Source organism: Haplochromis burtoni, unplaced genomic scaffold (genome assembly GCF_018398535.1).
Source record: "Haplochromis burtoni strain Fernald_Lab_line unplaced genomic scaffold, NCSU_Asbu1 Contig_237, whole genome shotgun sequence".
In the NCBI taxonomy this organism is placed as follows: Eukaryota; Metazoa; Chordata; class Actinopteri; order Cichliformes; family Cichlidae; genus Haplochromis; species Haplochromis burtoni.
The window spans coordinates 428856-448607 of NW_024582598.1; the positions used below are offsets into that span (position 1 = coordinate 428856).

The window sequence follows — 19752 nt, forward strand, 5'->3', positions numbered from 1 at the left end:
TGTCTAACAACCATGAAGGCTGTAGCCCTGATCCTTGCTCTGGCAGTCATCACTGGTAGGTGGATTTACTTGCTGGTTTAGTATTTATCAGTCACACTTTATTATATTTGAGTTACTTTATTTATCCATGCTTTCTATGTGTGCCCATTATAGGCTGCAATGGCCGTGCTGTTCGCCAGGCTGAAGCCACTAAAAATCCATGGGAGGAAAGTGTGGATCGCTTCTGGGAGTACATTGCCAAGCTGGGCCAAAATGCTGATGGAGTTGTGGAGAACCTCAAGGCCTCTCAGCTCAGCAGGGAGTTAGAGTAAGTGAAGCTGAGCAATTAATCAGTACTTTCCTTTGTTTTTTCTTGCACTGAACTTGCATTGATTAGTGTTTCTTGTTCTTCTGCTTCTAGCACTCTGATCACTGACACCATGGCAGAGCTTGAAACATACAAAAATAACATTCAGACCAAGCTGGTTCCCTACACTGAGACCTCCACTGCCCAGCTTTCTCAAGACGTTCAGCTTCTGATCAACAGACTGCAGAAGGACATGCTGGATGCCAAAGAGCGCGGCACTGAGTATCACAGTGAGCTCCAGGCTGTGGTGGACCATAACACTGGTGATCTCGAAAGCCGCATGAACAACTTCATCCATAAACTGCAGAAGCGCCTCAATAAGGACATTGAGGAGATTCGCAAGTAAGTTGGGCAGAAACTTTTAGAATTCTCTCTTGCGTTTAGAAATATAAACTTTAATCGAACCATTCCTTTCTTATTTTAGCACTGTGGCCACCTACATGGGTGAGATCCAGTCCCGTGCCTCCCAGAACCTGGATACAGTGAAGGAGCATGTTGAGCCCTATGTCCAGCAGGCCAATGACAACACCAATAAGAAGCTGAGTGACATCACTGCTATGTTGCAGACACAGGCTGAGGGCCTGGGTCAGCAGCTGGAGACCCAGGCTGAGGGCATCAGGACCCAGCTGGAGGCCACTGCAGAGGAACTGCGCACTTCAGTTCAGGGGAAGATTGAAGAGATGACAGAATTGTTCTCCCCCTATGCCACCAAGATCCGTGAGCAGTTTGAGGAGATTGTAGACAAGATCAAGGAGTCAACCACTGCCTAAAGAGAGACTCTGAAAGTGGTAGATGGTTGGTGAAATGGCTACACTGCTGATTTCTTTACACCCAGGTAAAATGAGAAAAGGAGAAAGTTGCTGATGATCTTTACACTGAGTGTTCTAGTGTTCAGGATATGGGGGTTGAATAGAGAGACAAGGGAGGATAAGGTGCAGAACAGTCAGCAGGTGTGTTCTTCCTTCTGCACAGTCACCCTTTCTTATTTTCTCATTGACTCCCTTAATCAGTGAACACAAGCACCACAGTCAATAACAACCTTTCTTATGCAAAAAGACAACAATTATTTGTAATATCCTTTGCTTTTCTACTTTGAATTAACTGTTATATCCGTCTATTCCCACAAGTTTTTGTATTCAATTTCTACATTTTGTTTGGTTATTACCACAGAGTTTCAGCTTGAGCTTGAGATTTCATCCCGTTATCTTCCGATGCACATAACAACAATGTCTTTCATTTCAATAAATGCAGTGAACAACGATCTCGTTTCTTCTAGAAGTGATACCGAACCAACAAAAATGAGTCCTGTTTATTGTTGTTTCTGTGTTGCACTTCACAGAGAAATGGATCGTAAAATTACTTGATGCAAATAATCAGTGAGTAAAATGTAACACCTGTCTGTACTTCACAAGTGTGGTTAACATGTTGTATGCCCACCATGCTGCTCTCTGTAAGTGCACTTTCTTTAACTGCAGTGTGCTGAACAGTGCTGAGTAAATAAAGAACCTAGAAAAAATAGTTCCTTTCACTGTTTGTTTTTCTTATCAAACATTAATGAACAATCTATTATTTAACTTTGGGTTCAGTTACACCTGATGAGTGGAAACAGCTGATGCTGTTGGTGACTATTTTAAATAATTACATTACTGCTTTATAATGTAGATGAGATGCAATTAATGCTTGGAAACTGGATTATTTTGCATAATGATGCTATGGCATTATAAAGTATAACATGTCTAAAATCATCTATAAAAGAATAGCGGTCTTGATGGCTTTTACTAGTAAGATTATCAAGCCATTTAAAAAACGTAGCGCCCCTGTGCTGCTGTCACATTGTTACATTTGGCAGTGGTTACATAAGACCATGTGAGTATTTATATAATGGCTTATATAAAGCAGGGGTTAGCACTGTTGCCTCATGTTAAAAAGGTTCTGGGTTCAACGACCAGCTGGGTCGTACTGTGTTGCTTTTCCTTGTGGTTAAGTTTCTTCTGGGTGCTTCAGTTTCCTCCCACAGTGTAAAAACATGCTTATTAGGTTACTTGACTAATCTAAATTGCTCATTGGTGGAACGCATAAAACATGATGACTTATATGTCTCTACTTGTCCATTTTGTGATTGACAGGTGACTTCTTCCTGGTGTAAAAGTGTTAAAAGGGATGGGTTCAGTTCCAAATCCCCCCACCTACATCCTCCATAGTAATCATAATGGATAAGTGCAATAACAAGAACATTTGAAATTAAAGCCAGGCTCGCTGTCTGTTCCTCTACTCCACGATAAGCATCAGGATTCTTTTGGTTTGCCTTCCTTGTTCAGCCACCCCCTTACATCCCTTAGTTTACCCTTTTCTAGTCCAAACTTGTTAAAATCTCCCTTGAGATTCCTTTCTCTTGATCCCAGCAGGCATTTGGGAACATTCTGTGCCACAGATTAAATTACCATTGATGTGATGGTTATCTTGCCTAAAATTTATTTTATAAGTAAACCACCACCAATATAGAATAAGAGACTTTGACATATATAGAAAACTGCTTATTTTTCCCATCTTTCCCCGTATTTTGTCCACAACTTTTTTCAACTAGCGGTTTTAGTAGTGTAAGAGGATTTTAAGAACAAAATTATGTTTTTTAACTTCAGTTCAAAGGCACCATTCACAGGAAAAAAAGGTGGCTTCGGCTGTCATACGCTGGAAATGGTCCTTTAAATGAAAAAGGGTAAAAATGGCTGTTTAAACGCAGCATGATTTTCTCTTTGAAGTTTGAGCCCGAGGCCAGTAGGGGACACCATTTGTCCCCTGTTCAGATTTTCTTCTCCACTTGAATCCAGGAAACACAAAGATGCAGCTGTGTTTTCTTTATTGGGAGAATAAGTAAACTATACGTGCCACATAAAGAAACATAAACGGTGCTTCGAGAGCACACATTTTTGAGGATTAAGTTTCTGCAGTCGAGACACAAAATGACTTTAGAAATTTCACGTTATTTGATAAAAATACACATTATTGTTAATACAACCTGAAATTAAAAGCAATACAAGAATAGTGAAACACAATAAAAGGACTCTTGATCAGAAGTATAAGACTTGTCCATGTTCCTGCCACACCAAACGTTGGATTCTAATGGAAAAACTTTGATAACACTCTACTTACTTTCCCTGACTTTCTACTTTACTTTTTTTTTTTTTCAAAATAATCATCAGGTCTCTCTGATACAGAAAGTTATATCTATTTTATTCTGGTTTTTTTTCCTGAATTGACTAGATTTAATCAGTTTCTTTTCTCTTCAAAACATGTTTACCCTTTCTACCAGTGCTAAAGGGCATTGAAGAGTGACTAATGATATGACTACGTGTTTATCCTCGGTGAAATCACTTCTTTCAGGAACCAGGGTTTATTTGGAACAGACAAGTGAAACTCCTACAGTACACAGTCAACTGTGTTAAAGGATCAGTCATGGATGGTAAAAACAGGAAAACCACAAGCATCCTGCTACCTCAGCAATTCTGCTCTGTCTGCACTCTAAGTGCTAAGAATTAAAGGAAAAGAAGAAGAAGGGAAAAAAACAGCTATTTAGCAGGTGCTATCTAGCCCATGACTGCTAGTAACCCCAAAAACATCCCTGCAGAGATTTTACCTCCTTTTAAAACCCCCACTCTTCTCACCATCCTTTTCACCTTCTTCAGAGCTGGCACACAACATCAGTCACCACAGGGGCCTTGGCCAAACACAAAAACAGCCCTCCTGTAAGCTTGTTATTCCAAATTGTGAGCACACAAGACATGCACTTTCACGCCCTATGCCTCCTACAATTATTCAAGAGGAGTTTCTGTGCACGCATGCTAGCTCAAGCTCATAAATAAGCCCACCAGCCACTCCATTACAAAAGAGATGGAGATGCTGAGGCATGTTAAGTCGTATTTAAGTCAATTAGACCAGTCATCATAGCAGTAACACCTTATGGGCCAAGTCATCAGCAACAAATGGACATTGGCCTTTTGCATCAGACTGCTTGCTGTGAAAACAAAATGTTAAGCAATGAGGTCTTTGAATTGGTAGATGCAGACTTCCTGGCTCTAACTCGGCTCATAATAGGGATTACTGCAGTTCATTCAACTGTACTGTTTTTCCGGTGCAAACTGACAAATTGGAGCATGTATAGTTTTGTCCACTTACTCCTCTTATAAGCAAGGGGAGGTTTGTATAAGACAGATATGAAAAGAAGAACTTTATCTGCTGCTTTTGACTTTCTAAAACCAAACAAATAACAAATGATGTCATGTTACATCAATGTTAATGTTCATTAGGGTTGAGCTATTATGACACTATCCGTAGGAGTAGAGGTGGAAAAAAAGTTGCTGAACAGTTATTTAATGATAGCAGTTAAGGTTTGCTCCAACCTCTAAAATATTATGTAATATGCAAGAAAAGAAAGAAAAAAGGACATTTCAGAGAAAGTTTGTGTTAAAAAACGTGCACCATGTATCAAAAGCAGGCAGATTTAACCAGTATTCATTGCAGTCTAGTCACCCCACATTAAAAAGTATTAAAGGCAAAGTGTTTGATACAATTAAACCTTTAGCCAGAGCTTCAGGTCCAAAGGAGGTTCCAAATGGTCAGTTGGTGATGATTATATCACTATTGAACTATTGTTCTTCTACATCATATCTCACCTTATCTACTAAGCTGCTGTTTCTGCCATGAATGCACATATCTTCATATCCTTGTGATTTGATTTTTTCAAAAGTATATATACACATACTTATATTGTCTTTATGCTTTTCAATGTCTCTCATGCTTTTTTCTGAGTACTACCTGTAAATAATAATTACACATAATACATCACTTCATGACTGTAATGTAGAGTCTCTCTCTCTCTCTCTCTTTCTCTCTCTCTTCCTCGCTCTCTCTCTTTTATCACCATGGTGGATATCACACAATCTTGCTGCATAATGAATTTGAGCACGTCTCTATTACAATCAACATATCTTCATGTAACTCATGTGCTGGTCAATAAAAGGGGCAGAGACGACTCAAGGTCACCACTCGTACGTGTTGTCTGGTGTTTGCGTCACTCTCCTAAAACCAAGCGCTTATAAAGAGGGACGCACATAGGCTTTTAAAGGCACTTGATTTTTTTCTCTTCTGAGACAAAAAACAGGTATGTATATTTTTTTAATTTATATATATATAATATATTATATATATATATATATATATATATATATACTATATATATATATATATATACTATATTATATATATAATACTATATATATATAGTATTTTATAGGACTAAAAAAGAATCTTTTGAAAGTTTATTAACGATTGCAGAGACATGCACTACAAAGAGCATGAAATAATTCAAAACCTTTGTTTGTTTGTTTGTTTGTGTTTTGCGTGTGTGTGTCTGTGGTTCTTTTTGTTTTCTTTTGTTTTCTTTAATAAAAATATCATGACCAAATGTGCTTTATCGGTAAAATGGTCAGTTTTTTAAACTCAAAGTAGAGAAATAACGGACGAAAAGTAAAAGGAGCTGTCCAGTCACCTTGGTGCTGACATGCAGAGGCGCAATTTTTAAAGAAAGATAAACGTTAACTGTTTTCCACTTTCATTAGTGATCCTCAGCAAATGTGTGAAAAAAGACAAAAATCTGTTCCTTTTATATTCTCAGTCATTTACAGCAAAAATGAGACTGTACCTTGCAGTTGCCGTGCTGATGCTGGCTTTTGTGGCATACACAGGTAGGCTACTTGGCCTTAAACATATCCTGTTCCAGTCATACTGTTCTTATTTCACATGATGCAAATTTCCCTCTCTTTGAATATGCCTCCATCTACAGAGGCCCAAGACGATACCAGCTTTACGGACAAATTTGACAGGTTTGGTCAGAAATTGACTGAAATTGGCCAGTCCCTCGCTGAAAAAACTAAGACTGCCTTCAATGATATGCACAACAGCGAATTTGGAACCAGCACCAGGTACTCTAACATACAGGGAATAAGAAGATTTATTCATATAGGCACACACACAATTCAACGTCATCTAACTCGTGTTTATTTTGCCCAGGAACTGGTTCTCAGATGCCTTTGAGAAGATGAAAGCCAAATTCGGGGAAATGAGTCAGTAGAAAAGCGGACAGGAACCTGTCGCTAGCCAGCAACCAGCCTAAGATACTCACTCTGCTTGTGGGTGGCCGATATTTCACATGTCATGTTGCTCTACACAGACTAAATAATTATGTTACCTGTAAAGAGTGTAATCTTTTATTTTTTTTGAAAAGTGCAATAAATAAATTGCAAATATTTTAAAACATAAATTGTGGGTGATCTTCAATTTGTGGCCATGCAAAGCAAGAAAACATGACATGACGTGTGTGTGTGTGAGTGTGTGTGTGTGTGTGTGTGTATGTATTGTTGTATTCACTGATTAAAAGAGTTCATGATTGTACTGTGGCATGATAGCAGTAGCATCTTGTAGGTCAAGTCAACAGCAACAAATGGACATTGGCCTTTTGCATCAGACGGCTTGCTGTGAAAACAAAATGTTGAGAAATTAGTCTTTGACTTCCTGGCTCTAACTCAGGTCACAGTTACTATAGGTTATTGTTGTAGTTCATTCTCCTTTTTTCATTGCAACTATCTGACAAAATGGACCACATAAAGTTTTGCCCACTTACTCCTCTTTTAAATGAGGACAGGAATGTTTAAACCGCAAAGAAGGAATAAAAGTCTAAAGAAGGTAGGATGTGAAAAAAAGGGAAACAAGACAAAAAGGACAGTTTGAGCAAAGGAAACAAAAAAACATTCACGTCTGTTAGATAAACTGCTCAGCATTGTAGTAAGCACTCAGTTAATTTAAAAGCAATCATCTAACATGTAAGTAATGGCGATTGCATATTTCAGCAGAATTATTTTTTTTCCCATTAAAGTTTTACTGTTGCTAATGCATAAAAATAAAACTTACTTTCCCCTTTTATTAAGTATGTGTGTGATACAATGAGACTTTTAAGTAAAAAATAATAATATTTATACAATTGCAAATGTTTTTAAGTCAGACTTCTCAATTCTTGAATCAATGAACAACAGAAGTTACAATAATGCAAACAAACAAACAAAAAAATATTTTCAGATACAGTCTGATCTTAACAATTTACATAATCTTTACAAAGACAAATTTTTATTCAGTATTCAGTGCAGTCTAGTCATTAATTATTAAAAAGCAGTAAATCACATTTTCTTTTTACACAGTTTGAAATCTTGGCCACCACTCCAGATTTTAAGGAGCTCCCAAATAGCTTGCGTCAATTGTTAATAATTATATCACTACTGAAATATGTTATTTTACGTAATGAACTGATCCCTTAGGAAAGTACATATCTAAATATACTCAATATACAATTTAAATTTGATAAATATTTCTGTTTTTTTAATCAATGCATACATTATAATACATTTCATTACAATTAATGTCGTTCAGAAAGTGCTGTAACTAAGTTCATAGATTTAATTCCTCCACTGTTGCCATGTGCCAACACAAGCTACCCAAACACATATTCCCAAAGACATTGATTATTTTATTAGTACAGTTACATCCTTGCTGCATATGACCCTGGATACTCTGGATACTCCTCTGAAAAAGAAAACCTAAAATCAGAAGTAAAATCAGAAGTACTTGTCAGCCTTAAATGAGAACCCAAAGCTGAAGATGAAATTCTGTCTCATTAATGTAGAAGATCCTCACTTATCCTGGAAAAAGAGTTTGTTGCTCTATAAGTAAGCACCTGTAAAGCTAGACCATCTTTCTGCTTGTCACTGATTGAAGACAATAAGGACAACCTTGGGTTTTTTGTTGTTAGGCTGACAAAAAGTCATAGCTCTGTTTAGCTAATGATCAATAAAGCCAGTAGTTAATTCTTCTAATGACTTCACGAATTCCCACATAAATACAATCCTAAAACTATTAGAAACATGGATTTAAGATCTTAGTTTTGTTTGGCTTTTCTCTTTATTATTGTTGTCTTTACCTCACAAGATAAAATATCTACAGCCAACAACTGTTGAGATTTTTTGACATACTTGTGCCTATCACTTGTAAATGATAATTAAACAAGTAGTGGTTTTTGAATTCTAATCTAAGAGTTATTTTTCAGCACACAGTCTTGCTGAATAAAATTGAACTCGTCTCTATCCAGCATTCTGCATTTTGCATTCTTTGTCTAACATTTAGATTTGTGTGATGATCTGAAACATTTAAATGTGACAAACATAGAAAGAAATAGGACATCGGGAAGGGGCAAACACTTTTCCACACTACTGTAACTACATCAGTGCTGACCACTAAAGTGGGCAGAGACGCCTCAAGGTCACCACTTGTCCATGTTGCATGGTGTTTGGGCCACCCTCCTGAAACGCAGCGTGCTTACAAAGTGAGATGCACATAGATTTTTTTAAAGACACTTCTAAGATTGAAAACAGGTATGTTTTTCATTTTTATGACTAATACTGATTTATTTTTATTAAAACTGATTTTGATTGAAGCCCTGCGACAGACTGGCGACCTGTCCAGGGTGTACCCCGCCTTTCGCCCTATGACAGCTGGGATAGGCTCCAGCGCCCCCCGCGACCCTGAAAAGGATAAGCGGAAGCGAATGGATGGATGGATTTTGATTGATGATTGATTGGTAATTTATTTCAACATGTGAACAATTTACAGGTACATTTAGAAAAGAAAATAAGACATTCACATTACTCACACTCTCATTACACATACATATAGGATCTTGGGGGTGGGCACGATACACGGAATCCAAAGTACCATCAGGGTGTACACCCCACCCCTGGCGTCGTTGCCCACCTCTCAATTTTAAATACACGTAGACATTGAGGGCTACAGGAGGGACTATGCGCTTACCTGCTGCTCTCTGGCAGGTAGCTCCATGCCCTCCTGGGTTTTAAATGCACCTTAGAACACACATGCATCAACACTACAATGAGCGGGTGGAGGGAGGTTTGGAGTCTTCTCTCACCCCCATTCTCTGCGCCTGCTGGAGCGGGGGGGCTAGGAGGAGGAGTTGGCCGTCCGACTGCGGTGCTGCGGAGTCGGGGCGGTCTGCCTCTCCCCACCGCAGGGAAAAGGGTAACACCACCTGGGTCTGGGTGCAGTTCCCCCCTCCAGGGGCAAGGGTACCTAGACCCGGTTCGTAGAGTACGCTTGGGGAGTGTGATCGTGTGTACAGCGTCTCTTTATGTCTGTCTCCACGTTGGTTGAGTGTGGAGTAAGTGCATATGAGAGCATGAGGGTGGGAATGGATGTTTGTGTCTGTGTGTGCCTGTATGTCTGTGTCTATATGTCAGGTTGGGTGTCAGACGCCACCTCTCTGGGGACATCTCAGGCCCTCCAAGGTTTGGAGGCCTATCTCCCCCCACCACCACTTCCCCTGCCAGTGGCGGACTCCCTCAGACATCGGTGCGTTGGTGGTTCTTTGTGTCCTGGGGATGGGCGTCCAGGTACACACCGGCTCACTCCTTGGCGGCCGCTTATCGGGCCAGTGTTGGGAAGGTTACTTTTAAAATGTATTCCATTACAGAATACAGAATACATGCCCCAAAATGTATTCTGTAACGTATTCCGTTACGTTACTCAATGACAGTAACGTATTCTGAATACTTTGGATTACTTAATATATTATCATGCTTTTTACAACAACGTGAATGTACTATTGCTGTGTGATTTATTACTAGTTACTGAAGGTCCGCGACTCCGAACTGTAGTAAAGGGACCTCTGACTAATACGGCGGGGTCCCTGTCGGCTCGTAGCCGAAAAATAGCTTTACTTTGTTGTGTGGGTCAACTTTTCTTGGAGCAGAGAGAGGCGTTGAAAGGCTGCTCCAACGGAACTTATTGTTTTCGGAGGAAAACATGAACACGGTGTACAGTCGAGTCTTAATAGCTTACTTACAACTGGGCTCGTCAGGCACTCTTCTTGGCTGCAGTGGTTATTATTATATTTACATGCTTCCAGCTCCCGTTTTTCGCTCGATGACAACTCGTACCTTTCCACTCCCCTTTTTCTCCCTCCTCGCGCTCACAGACCATAACGTGTATGGCAGTCCATTCTCCCTGCAACACGGACTACACTGCCCATGATGCTACATTCTTTAGAGCTATGCTTGTAGCATTCTGCCTGTTAGCTTAGCACAACAACAACAACAACACACGAAAAGGCGCTCTCTCACCCAGGAAACACACAGTCGCAGAGAGAGAGAGCGTCGCCCTGTAACCATGGCAACCGTAACGCTGCCGCCTGGAACAACAGAACGTAGCTGTCAAACAAAACCCAAACAGTCCTGACCCGCGACAAAATGAAACAGGAAAGTACCGCAGTGTAATCCATTTATTTCAACAAAGTAACTGTATTCTGAATACCACCTTTTTAAACGGTAACTGTAACGGAATACAGTTACTCATATTTTGTATTTTAAATACGTAACGGCGGTACATGTATTCCGTTACTCCCCAACACTGCTTATCGGGGCCTGGAGCCTGGGGCTCGCTCGGGCCACTTCGGAGGTGGGGTGCCCCCGGCCTCTCGGCCTGGGGCTCGGTCACTCAGGCACGGCTGGCTGCCGGCGGAGCTCATGGGCGCGTCACTGCAACTCCCCCTTGCTTCTGCTCCGCGGCTGCTGAGTGAGCCCTCATCTGGGACTCTCCTCAGCTCTTTCTGGGACAGTGGCGCGGCTGCCCCTCTGTTGGTCTTCCTTGGTCTCTTGTGTTCTGGGGGCCTCTGGATGTCTGGAGTTTTGATCTCCTCCATACCTGCTTCATGCCCTGGAGGACGGGGCTGTGGCCCCCCCACACCCTCTAGCAGATCATTACATGAAGGAACCTTTAAAAAAAAAAAAACAAGCGCGTCCATGCTCACAGGTGTACACACGGGTGATCACACCCACAAACTACACCCTTTTTGGCTCCTACCTCAAAGCACACTGTGTTCTGTTGATCTTATGTGCTGCACAATAATGTTTAATATTTAGTATTTACTGTCATATTCCCATATATCATTGTGATGTTGTTTATTCTATTACTCTTGTTCTCTTCTGCTTGTTTTCTTTTTTCTTTCTCAGCAGGTGACCCAGGTGATTGATATATGCATTTTTTTTTCTTCTGCCCGTTCTGTTGGTTTTTGTTTTTGCCCTTCTCCCCCGTCCCTCTTCTCAGCTGTTTCTCTTTCCCTCTTTCTTTCTCCCCTTCTTTCCCCCAGTAAGTCTGTCCCGTATTCAGTAAGTGAAAATAAAATAAACAATAAAAGGTGAATCAAATGGACCATTAGGCAAGGCTGGGATGGTCAATTTGGTAAAGTAAATCCGTTGGGCATCTTTCTTTGCCTTTAGACAACAATTCTGATGGCAAAAGAGCCAAACGGGACAGGCACAAAAAAAAAAAAGAAAAAAAAAAGAGAAAAGAAAATAAGAGAGGAAAAAAATACTATACAAAATACATACAAAAAAACGTTCTGATTAATTTACATGCTGAAAGGGAGTGGGAAGAAGTAAACACTTATTTAATCCCACCCCTTTGACATAAATTATAAAGCTGATTTTATTATTAAAGCTGAAAGCTTTTTAATTTATGTATTAGTTTATTAAAACTTTATATACTGGCATGGAGACTTGCAGGTCAATGATGAAGAGAATGAGCTTTTCTCAGGAAACTAATGTACTCAAAACATCAACTTTTGGTTTGTTTGTTTGCTTTACAATTATTCATATAGTAAACTTTGATATTTTAAAACTCAAAGTAAACATACACAGGTAGGCCACTCTTGGCTTTAAACATATCCTGTCTCAGGCGTTCCTTTCTTTGCTCTCCTTGTAAATTTCCCTCTCTGTGATTATCAGATTATCACCTCCATCTGCAGAGGCTTTTCCAGTTAAAAGTTAAGAAATATCAATTTGGTTTGATTGAAAGTAGAAAAGATGACAAGATCCTATCACTAGCCTGCAGCTAGCCCTTCACCAACAAGATGCTCACTCTCACGCATGAAGGCTGATATTTCAGATAACATGTTGCTCTGCACACATAAGTCTGTAATCTTTGAAGATTTTTTTTTCAAGTTTTATTTTTTTTAAGTTATCCTCAGTTTTTAACCATACAATAATAATGTATATTTTATTGATCCATGTGGGGAAATTCCTCTATGCATTTAACCCATTCACTCAGTGAAGCAGTGGGCAGCCATTGGGCACCCGGGGAGCAGTGTGTAGGACGGTACCTCAGGGTAGCCGATTAGTGCATTTGATCCACCGATCTTCCGATTATGGGACCACCACTCAACTGAGCTATCCCTGCCCTAGGAAATTCTGTAATAAATTTAAGCACTAATTAAACGCTTCCTGTCTATTACAGAAGACCATCCATATGCTTTGCACACCTTTGGATCCTAACTGAATTGAAGTTTTTAAACTCTCACTTGTTGCTTAAACTCCATGGAAAATCAATAACAACCTGAGAGGTGTGATTCATTTTAACAGATGAAATTATTTATTATTATTATTATTATTATTATTATTACATTTTTAAAAATTTATTAGCAATTAAAACTTAAATCAAATAGCAATTTGTATGTATGATTTACAAATTAAATTGATTTCAGAGTTGTGATTTATTGCTCAGATTTACATACAAGCGGCAGAAATGAGCTTTTTCCAAAGGTTGGCTGTCCCCTCCATTAGTGATTGGGTAAGGATCTCTACCTCATTAGGGAGTGGATTCCGAGCTGCTACTCCTCCACATTAAAAGGAGTTGGTTGGGGTGTTTCGGGCATCTGACAAGAATTCCCCCTGGGTGCCTCCTGGGTGAGGTGTTCTGGGCATGTCCCACCGGCAGGAGGCCCCGGAGCCGACCCAGGACACGCTGGAGATTGTATCTTTTGGCTGGTCTGGGAACTGAGAACATTGTTCCTTGGTACTCCCCTGGACAAGCAAGGGAAGAGGGAGGTCTGTTCTTCTCTGCTTAGGCTGCTGCCCCCGGATAAGGAGAAGAAAATGGATGGATGGATGGATGCATAGATGGATTATTGCTCACACTCTATTTATTTTCCATCCATCCATCCATTCACTTCCGCTTATCCTTTTCAGGGTCGCGGGGGGGCGCTGGAACCTATCCCAGCTGTCATAGGGCGAGAGGCGGGGTACACCCTGGACAGGTCGCCAGTCTTTCACAGGGTAACACAGAGACAGACAACCAGCCACGCTCACATTCACTCCCGCATTCACACCTATGGGCAATTTGGATTAATCAATTAACCGAACCCCACAAACTGCATGTCTTTGGACGGTGGGAGGATGCCGGAGTACCCGGAGGGAACCCAAGCAAACACAGGGAGAACATGCAAACTCCACACAGAAAGACCCCGGCCTGAGGGTGGAATTGAACTCAGGACCTTCTTGCTGTGCAGCAACTGTGCTAACCACCGTGCCCTGTTTATTTTAAATAAAATAAACTATCTAAAATATATCTCAATCAAGTGCCAGAGACTGTCAACTTGATTAAAATAAATAAATAGATAAATGGAAAAAAAAAACTGGTTGGAGTATCAAGTGACTAAAGGCAATATTGTTTTGATACATCATTTCAAAGTGTCTGCTCAGATTATTTTTGTTTTTTTATAGAAACACATAACTACACTATTCCAATTTTGTCCATTCTAAAAACAACAAAAGGTCTGTGAACCACCTTGGAAGTACTTCCAGAATCCAGGCCTAAACACTGTTATATGAACTTCTTTAATCACCTACCATTAACATATGTGGAATGTCTAACTAAATTTGGAGAATTATGTATTTGTCTACCAATGGCCACTAAAAATCTGACTAGTTTTTTCAAAGGCTACCAAGTAACATCTAATAGATATTAATCCATTTGTGTCAGTAATTTGAAGCAAAGGTCAAGTGCCAACATGGCTTTGTGCATTTCACAACACCTGGGATAAAGCCACTGTTTATGATGAGTTAATAATCAGCAAGTTGTTCCAGTTCATTGATTTCTGTTTCCCTGAAGAGAACAACCTGACAGAGGTCAGCTGCTGGTGCAGACATGGGCACGCAATTGATATCACCTGTTTGAAATTGTTGTGAAATTAGTTTCACTTTAAGGTAATGTCAGGTAAAGTTTCAAAGCTTTAATGTTCTTGAAGGTGAGATCTTTTGCAACGCTGTTTATACATCACTTTTATCTTGGTGTACCTTATGAACAGGCATTTTCTGCATTGTAATAGTTTTTCTTCTGTTTTTTTGCTAAGTTGCAGCCTTTTCAGGGACACACATACACAATGTTTTCTTTGTACTGTCCAGATGTTTAACATAAGGCAGTTTAAAGACAAGGGCAACAGAATTTTGATCCAGCATATTTAGACAGCTGCAAGACCAGGTTTGTGAGTACAGTGCTCTTATGAAACATAATCTGAACATTAGTGCTGAGCTGTTTCCATATGGAAGAGCAGACTCTGAGGACTGCAACACAAAATCAATTTTATGGTGGACTCTGCCCACAGAAATGCTTCGCTTTGCTGAAAATGTTTGTCTATCTGAACCTTTTGCTCCAGATTTTTACTTAAAATCTGTGGTGCTGTAAGACAGACTTTGACTTCTCTGTAAATACAGCGCATATCAACGTCTGCCAAAAATAGAGATACCTAAACCAAAGTGTATTTGCTCAGTGGTGGAACTCAGCTTTGGTTGATTAGTAAAAGATCCCAAGAGTTTGGGACTTTATTTTAAAAAATAAGATTTTACTAACATTCATATTGTAACACAGTGATACTTAACATGAAAGACAAATCATAACACATTGTAAATGGTAGATCTGTGTTAAATGGATTAAACCAATTTTTCCCAAACAAGTAAAAGTTCCATCTTTCAAAAAGGTATAAAACTAACTACCTCAACTAAAACTTAACTCAGATGTCTTTGAATGCCCTGTCAGATGTGAGTGTTTTTTTTAGCTAAGACAACAAAACTTTTCAAAGTCAAATTAGGGAGAAAATAAAACCATAATAAGACTTGTTGATTTGCTACCGGTGAATCAAAGAAAAAAAAAAAAACCTGATGAATGATCATCCGATCAGGACCAATGTTCACATTGCCAAGGTTACCAAATACAAATAAAGTGGCTAGATAACATTTGGTTCATTTAACTCCTGCTGACCAGAGCCAGAGGAAATGGTAAAATATATTCTTTTGATCATGGTAGTTTTAATGACAATGCACAAACTGACAAATTTTATTTTGAAATCTGTGTTTTTCTTGTACCTGTCAAAGACAAAGAACCAGTATGTTTTGATATAATCTGCTGAGAACTTTGTTGTTTTTGCATCCAATGTGAACTGCATATGGACTGTGCGGACAAAGAGTTCTGTTATATTAATAACAATATCATGAAGTGTTATGATGTATGTTTTTTTTTTTAATTCTCCATGACAGCCCCATACGAAAGCACTTTTTTTCAGTCTTTTCTTACTAATGCAAGGTATGACTTTATACTATCTTCAGTATTGATTCTGTCATTTCTAAACACGTTTTGTTTTGTTCTAATTGACTGACAAGCATCTTTCTTTGCAGCATGTGGGCCACTTCTGGCCCAAATAGAGCCCACAAAAGAACCTGACTCACCAGGACTGCTGCAGAAGCTGGCAGAGAGGGTCAGGTATTTCAGAAAAAAAAACCCTGTTGACCACTGAATGCAGTTCATTCATAAGTTCAGACTAGAACTCTTTGTAAATGATCAGTAAATTATCAGAATTGTTAAAATATTTAGTTTGATTTCACTTATTGTGTCAAAATGTTTGCACAATAACATATTTATTTGTGTATTATATGTACTTTGCTGCTTTTATCTCACAGGGCAGCCAAAAATAAAATCCTGGCGCTTGGGGCACTAACACAAGGCTTTGCTGGTGCTTATTATGAAGACCACATTCAACCGGTGACTGACAGCTATGTTGAATGGGCCTCTGGTGTCAAAACCTCAGTGTGGGAGAGGATTCAGACTACCATCGGCCACTACACACCGTTTAACACAACTCAAGTTGATTAACTCACTCAACTGAGTAAATCAGTATTCTTACTAAACGTCATGGCTTCACTGCTGAAGTGATCATAATTTAATGTTTATCATTAGGCTTGTACTAATGTATGATGCATAAAAAAATCAAATGATTTGTTAATAAATATCCGTACAACATATCTGTTTGCCTCTGCTGCAGGTTTTAGAGTTTTTGTATTTGTTTGGTTGTTATTAAACAAAGAGCACACCAACTGAATCCGATTAACCAACATTTTGGTTTTGGTTTTAATCGAAGCTGAAAAGCTTGTCTTCTTGATTACGTGAGTACAAGTCACACACAGGTGCATTAATCGACAAGTAAAACAAATCTCAAGCATTAAATGGATGCATGTGGATATGTGAAAAATGAGGTTAAAAAGAAAAAGAAAACAGTGAGATGAAGATATACAGAGGAGAAACCTTTTTAAACTGTTAGCAGTCGGACGTACCGCCCACGGGACATTGGATGGTTTAGGGGACTAATAGGACTGCTAAGGGGTTAAAACACTATTGAAAAGAGAACTGATCACATTGCTGGCAGGGTATTAGGGTGAAAGGTGAGGGCAGAATGCCCAGCAGCCATTGCTCAGTACAATGCGTTGGGGCAGGTTCTGAATGTTTGACCTGTTGACCATTTGACACCAATATCTGAGTACACACTATAAAATCTGCTGTTAAAAAAGTGCTGATTATCAAGATACAGTTAACATTATCTTTTGTCATAACAGATACAGACACACGAGCTGCTTTAGTTTTTTTCTATAAAATGAGGTGTAATTGTTATGACATTCTGCAAACATGCAACTTCCACAGTGCCACAGAGCATCCTGCCATATGGATAAGGATAAACGTACATTTCAGAAAGATTACATAACAACTAAGCCATATTTCCACATTCTGCATTTAAAGAATGTCACATACACTGGACTTTGTGTAGGTGTATGTGTGTGTGTGTTTGCGTGCATGTGCATGCAAGCATGTGTGTGTATGCTCATCAGATGACGTTTGTTTGCAGTCCCCCCCTATATCTTCCTGTCCAGATGTGCGCTCTGAGTTACAGACAACTCGGTTTGAGAGAAGACTGTCACTTCTCGGATCTGTGCATCCAACGCAACAGCAGGTAATCCCTTTTTCTTCCTGCAGCTGCCCTTGCAGCTTCTCTTCTGCAACTACAGAGTAGATTTCACTAAAACAGCTTTTCGTGAAATATTTAGGAAATGCAGTTTTGCTTTAAATGTTAGCAATTTAATCACCTTGTTCATGATCTTAAGTTGATAAAATATGAAAACAATGCAATAAGTTGAAATGTGAATTTCATTTGCTTTTTCTTCTTTTGTCTTTCAGAAATGAATGCAAAATATGTTTTTGCACTGATCTTGGTGCTGCAGGGTAAGGCACCCTGTAAACCTTAAATGTTCTGTAACAGTTAAGTTAAACTGAGTTTGATGTGACTGTTTTTAATGATGTTTGATTGGCCCAGTCTAACATGCTTTTATTGCACTCAGGGATTTAATGAACACTGCGTCATGGATGAATATTGCATGTATTTATATGTAGCTGACATGCAACACAAGTGCTTAATTTTATAATATAGTGAGCTGCTGTAGCAGAAAAATTTCAAATGTAAATACTGACCAAGGAAATCTGATACTGAGAGTGAGGTGCCAAGATATGTGGGACAGTTTTTATTTGGCTTTTAAATAAAAATTTACACACTAACCCCCAAACAGTTTAGTGCAACAATTAATCTTTTTTGTTGTCTCTTTTTAACATGTGTATACACCAGTAATTATTGAATTTACTTGCAACTGTTTTAATAGTACTAGTTCTCATCTCTCTCTCTAAAAATCTCAACTCTGTTGCCTTCCAGTCTCTATGAGCCTGTGTGCACTTCCCGAACCATCGCCAGAAATGGTTGAGTTATATAACACCCACAAAGCCACATTCATGAAGAGACTGATGAATTTTTACAACAAAGTGCACGCTGCTGCCACTCCCGTTGTGGAGGGCTTACGTGACAATGAGCGTTCACAGGATGTCAGGGAATTTGCTGAAAATCTGCAGAGCAAGCCTGAGTACCAAGCCTTTGTGAAAGTTGCCTCGTAAGTTTTCACCTATAACTATCCTAGTAACGCTTAATGTTTCACAGGCGGCTCCAAAAGAAAATAAACCTTTGTAAGCTGCTAATGTCATTACTTGAAACATAATTTGCTATTAGATGCTACTTAATTAACGTTTAGATTTCACAATTTCAGCACAAACACATACAGACAGTTTTTATGGTTTTGTTGATTTATTTGGTAAATTCTTTAATCATGGATACTTTTAAAATCATTCATTTTTCCTCTTTTCATCAGTGCTATCGGTCAGGAAGCAATTCCCTTAGTGGACAGGGCTCGTACAGCAGCACTGGGTGTCTATGAACACTACCTGCGGCCCCACATTGGCATCACCCTGGGCAGGGGCATTGACCACGCTAAATCAGTCCTGGACGAAGTCCTGCCCGCTGAGTAAAGAAGACCAACTGGAGCAAACTGCCTCTCAGCAGCCCTTGTTAGATGATAGGTCATAGTAACTACACCGGAGAAGAAGAATACAAATACTATTCTTTGCCTCTTTTAAATCAAAATACTTGTCCAATCATGCAGAGTTAAAACCATGAAAAACATGTCAACACCACATATGCAAATTGTGCATGTACAGTATTTTATGTTTGAAACACTAACCAGAGTTTGTGTGTGACTGTGTATGTAATGTGGGCGTGTTCAATAAAATGAAGTGAAAACTCTGTGAAATATGTTTCTTCATATACACTCAGATCCTCTCCTGTTATGATACGAGGAAAAAGTTCTAGGCTTTGATAATTCTGTTATTTCCTAATCTTCTAATGTATCTTTTAAAGTATGTATAGAGTTTTTTCATACATTTCATACTTTTAATTATGAAGAAAACACATTATTTATTACAACATAAATTTAAAAAGAAAACTCAATTAAACACCATGGGTTTATTTTTTACTCACTGTGGTTTTGCAGTGAGCTGTCCCCTTGATAAAACTGGAAATATAATGAAAAGCTGGTGCTTTAAACACAAGCTAATAATATCATTAATACCCTGAAATAAGTCAAACTCTGTCCCCTGAATAGTGAATTTGTATAATCCCATATGAAAACTTTTTTTAGTGCCAGAAATACTGAAAACACATTATTAATGTGTCTTTTGTATCTTTACATAAATTGATTGTTAACCTAAAATTACTACAGAGGACTGTACAATAATCTCAGACGTTTTTATTTGAATTAACT

General features: G+C 39.0%; 4 protein-coding genes across 4 annotated transcripts; all 4 read left to right on the forward strand.

Moving 5' to 3' along the window:
• Window positions 1-1864, forward strand: apoeb (apolipoprotein Eb; the record flags this gene model as incomplete). Its single annotated transcript, XM_005938235.2, is given in 4 exon segments — window positions 1-55; window positions 154-307; window positions 401-688; window positions 771-1864. Coding segments are annotated over 4 exon segments (831 nt in total). The 3' UTR covers window positions 1117-1864.
• Window positions 1865-5373: 3509 nt separating this feature from the next.
• apoc1 (apolipoprotein C-I) lies at window positions 5374-6662 on the forward strand. The gene is made up of 4 exons (XM_005938232.3): window positions 5374-5504; window positions 6018-6087; window positions 6186-6324; window positions 6413-6662. Exons 2-4 carry the CDS (start codon window positions 6033-6035, stop codon window positions 6471-6473), a joined length of 255 nt encoding a protein of 84 aa, XP_005938294.1. The 5' UTR covers window positions 5374-5504; window positions 6018-6032; the 3' UTR covers window positions 6474-6662.
• An 8899-nt stretch (window positions 6663-15561) lies between these two features.
• apoc4 (apolipoprotein C-IV) lies at window positions 15562-16587 on the forward strand. Its single transcript, XM_042226998.1, has 3 exons — window positions 15562-15871; window positions 15964-16048; window positions 16246-16587. The coding sequence occupies exons 1-3, from the start codon at window positions 15865-15867 to the stop codon at window positions 16436-16438; spliced, it is 285 nt and encodes a 94-aa protein (XP_042082932.1). The 5' UTR covers window positions 15562-15864; the 3' UTR covers window positions 16439-16587.
• Window positions 16588-17449: 862 nt separating this feature from the next.
• On the forward strand, window positions 17450-19242 carry apoa2 (apolipoprotein A-II). Its single transcript, XM_042226997.1, has 4 exons — window positions 17450-17567; window positions 17792-17836; window positions 18318-18549; window positions 18805-19242. Exons 2-4 carry the CDS (start codon window positions 17794-17796, stop codon window positions 18959-18961), a joined length of 432 nt encoding a protein of 143 aa, XP_042082931.1. The 5' UTR covers window positions 17450-17567; window positions 17792-17793; the 3' UTR covers window positions 18962-19242.
• Window positions 19243-19752: the final 510 nt, after the last annotated feature.

Coding starts and splice junctions, on each gene's coding strand:
- apoc1 (XM_005938232.3), top strand. CDS start 6,033: ATGAGACTGTACCTTGCAGTTGCCGTGCTGATGCTGGCTTTTGTGGCA. Junction 6,088..6,185: donor GGCTTTTGTGGCATACACAG/GTAGGCTACTTG, acceptor CTCCATCTACAG/AGGCCCAAGACGATACCAGC. Junction 6,325..6,412: donor GAATTTGGAACCAGCACCAG/GTACTCTAACAT, acceptor TATTTTGCCCAG/GAACTGGTTCTCAGATGCCT.
- apoc4 (XM_042226998.1), top strand. Junction 16,049..16,245: donor AAGCTGGCAGAGAGGGTCAG/GTATTTCAGAAA, acceptor TTTATCTCACAG/GGCAGCCAAAAATAAAATCC.
- apoa2 (XM_042226997.1), top strand. CDS start 17,794: ATGAATGCAAAATATGTTTTTGCACTGATCTTGGTGCTGCAGG. Junction 17,837..18,317: donor ACTGATCTTGGTGCTGCAGG/GTAAGGCACCCT, acceptor GTTGCCTTCCAG/TCTCTATGAGCCTGTGTGCA. Junction 18,550..18,804: donor GCCTTTGTGAAAGTTGCCTC/GTAAGTTTTCAC, acceptor TCTTTTCATCAG/TGCTATCGGTCAGGAAGCAA.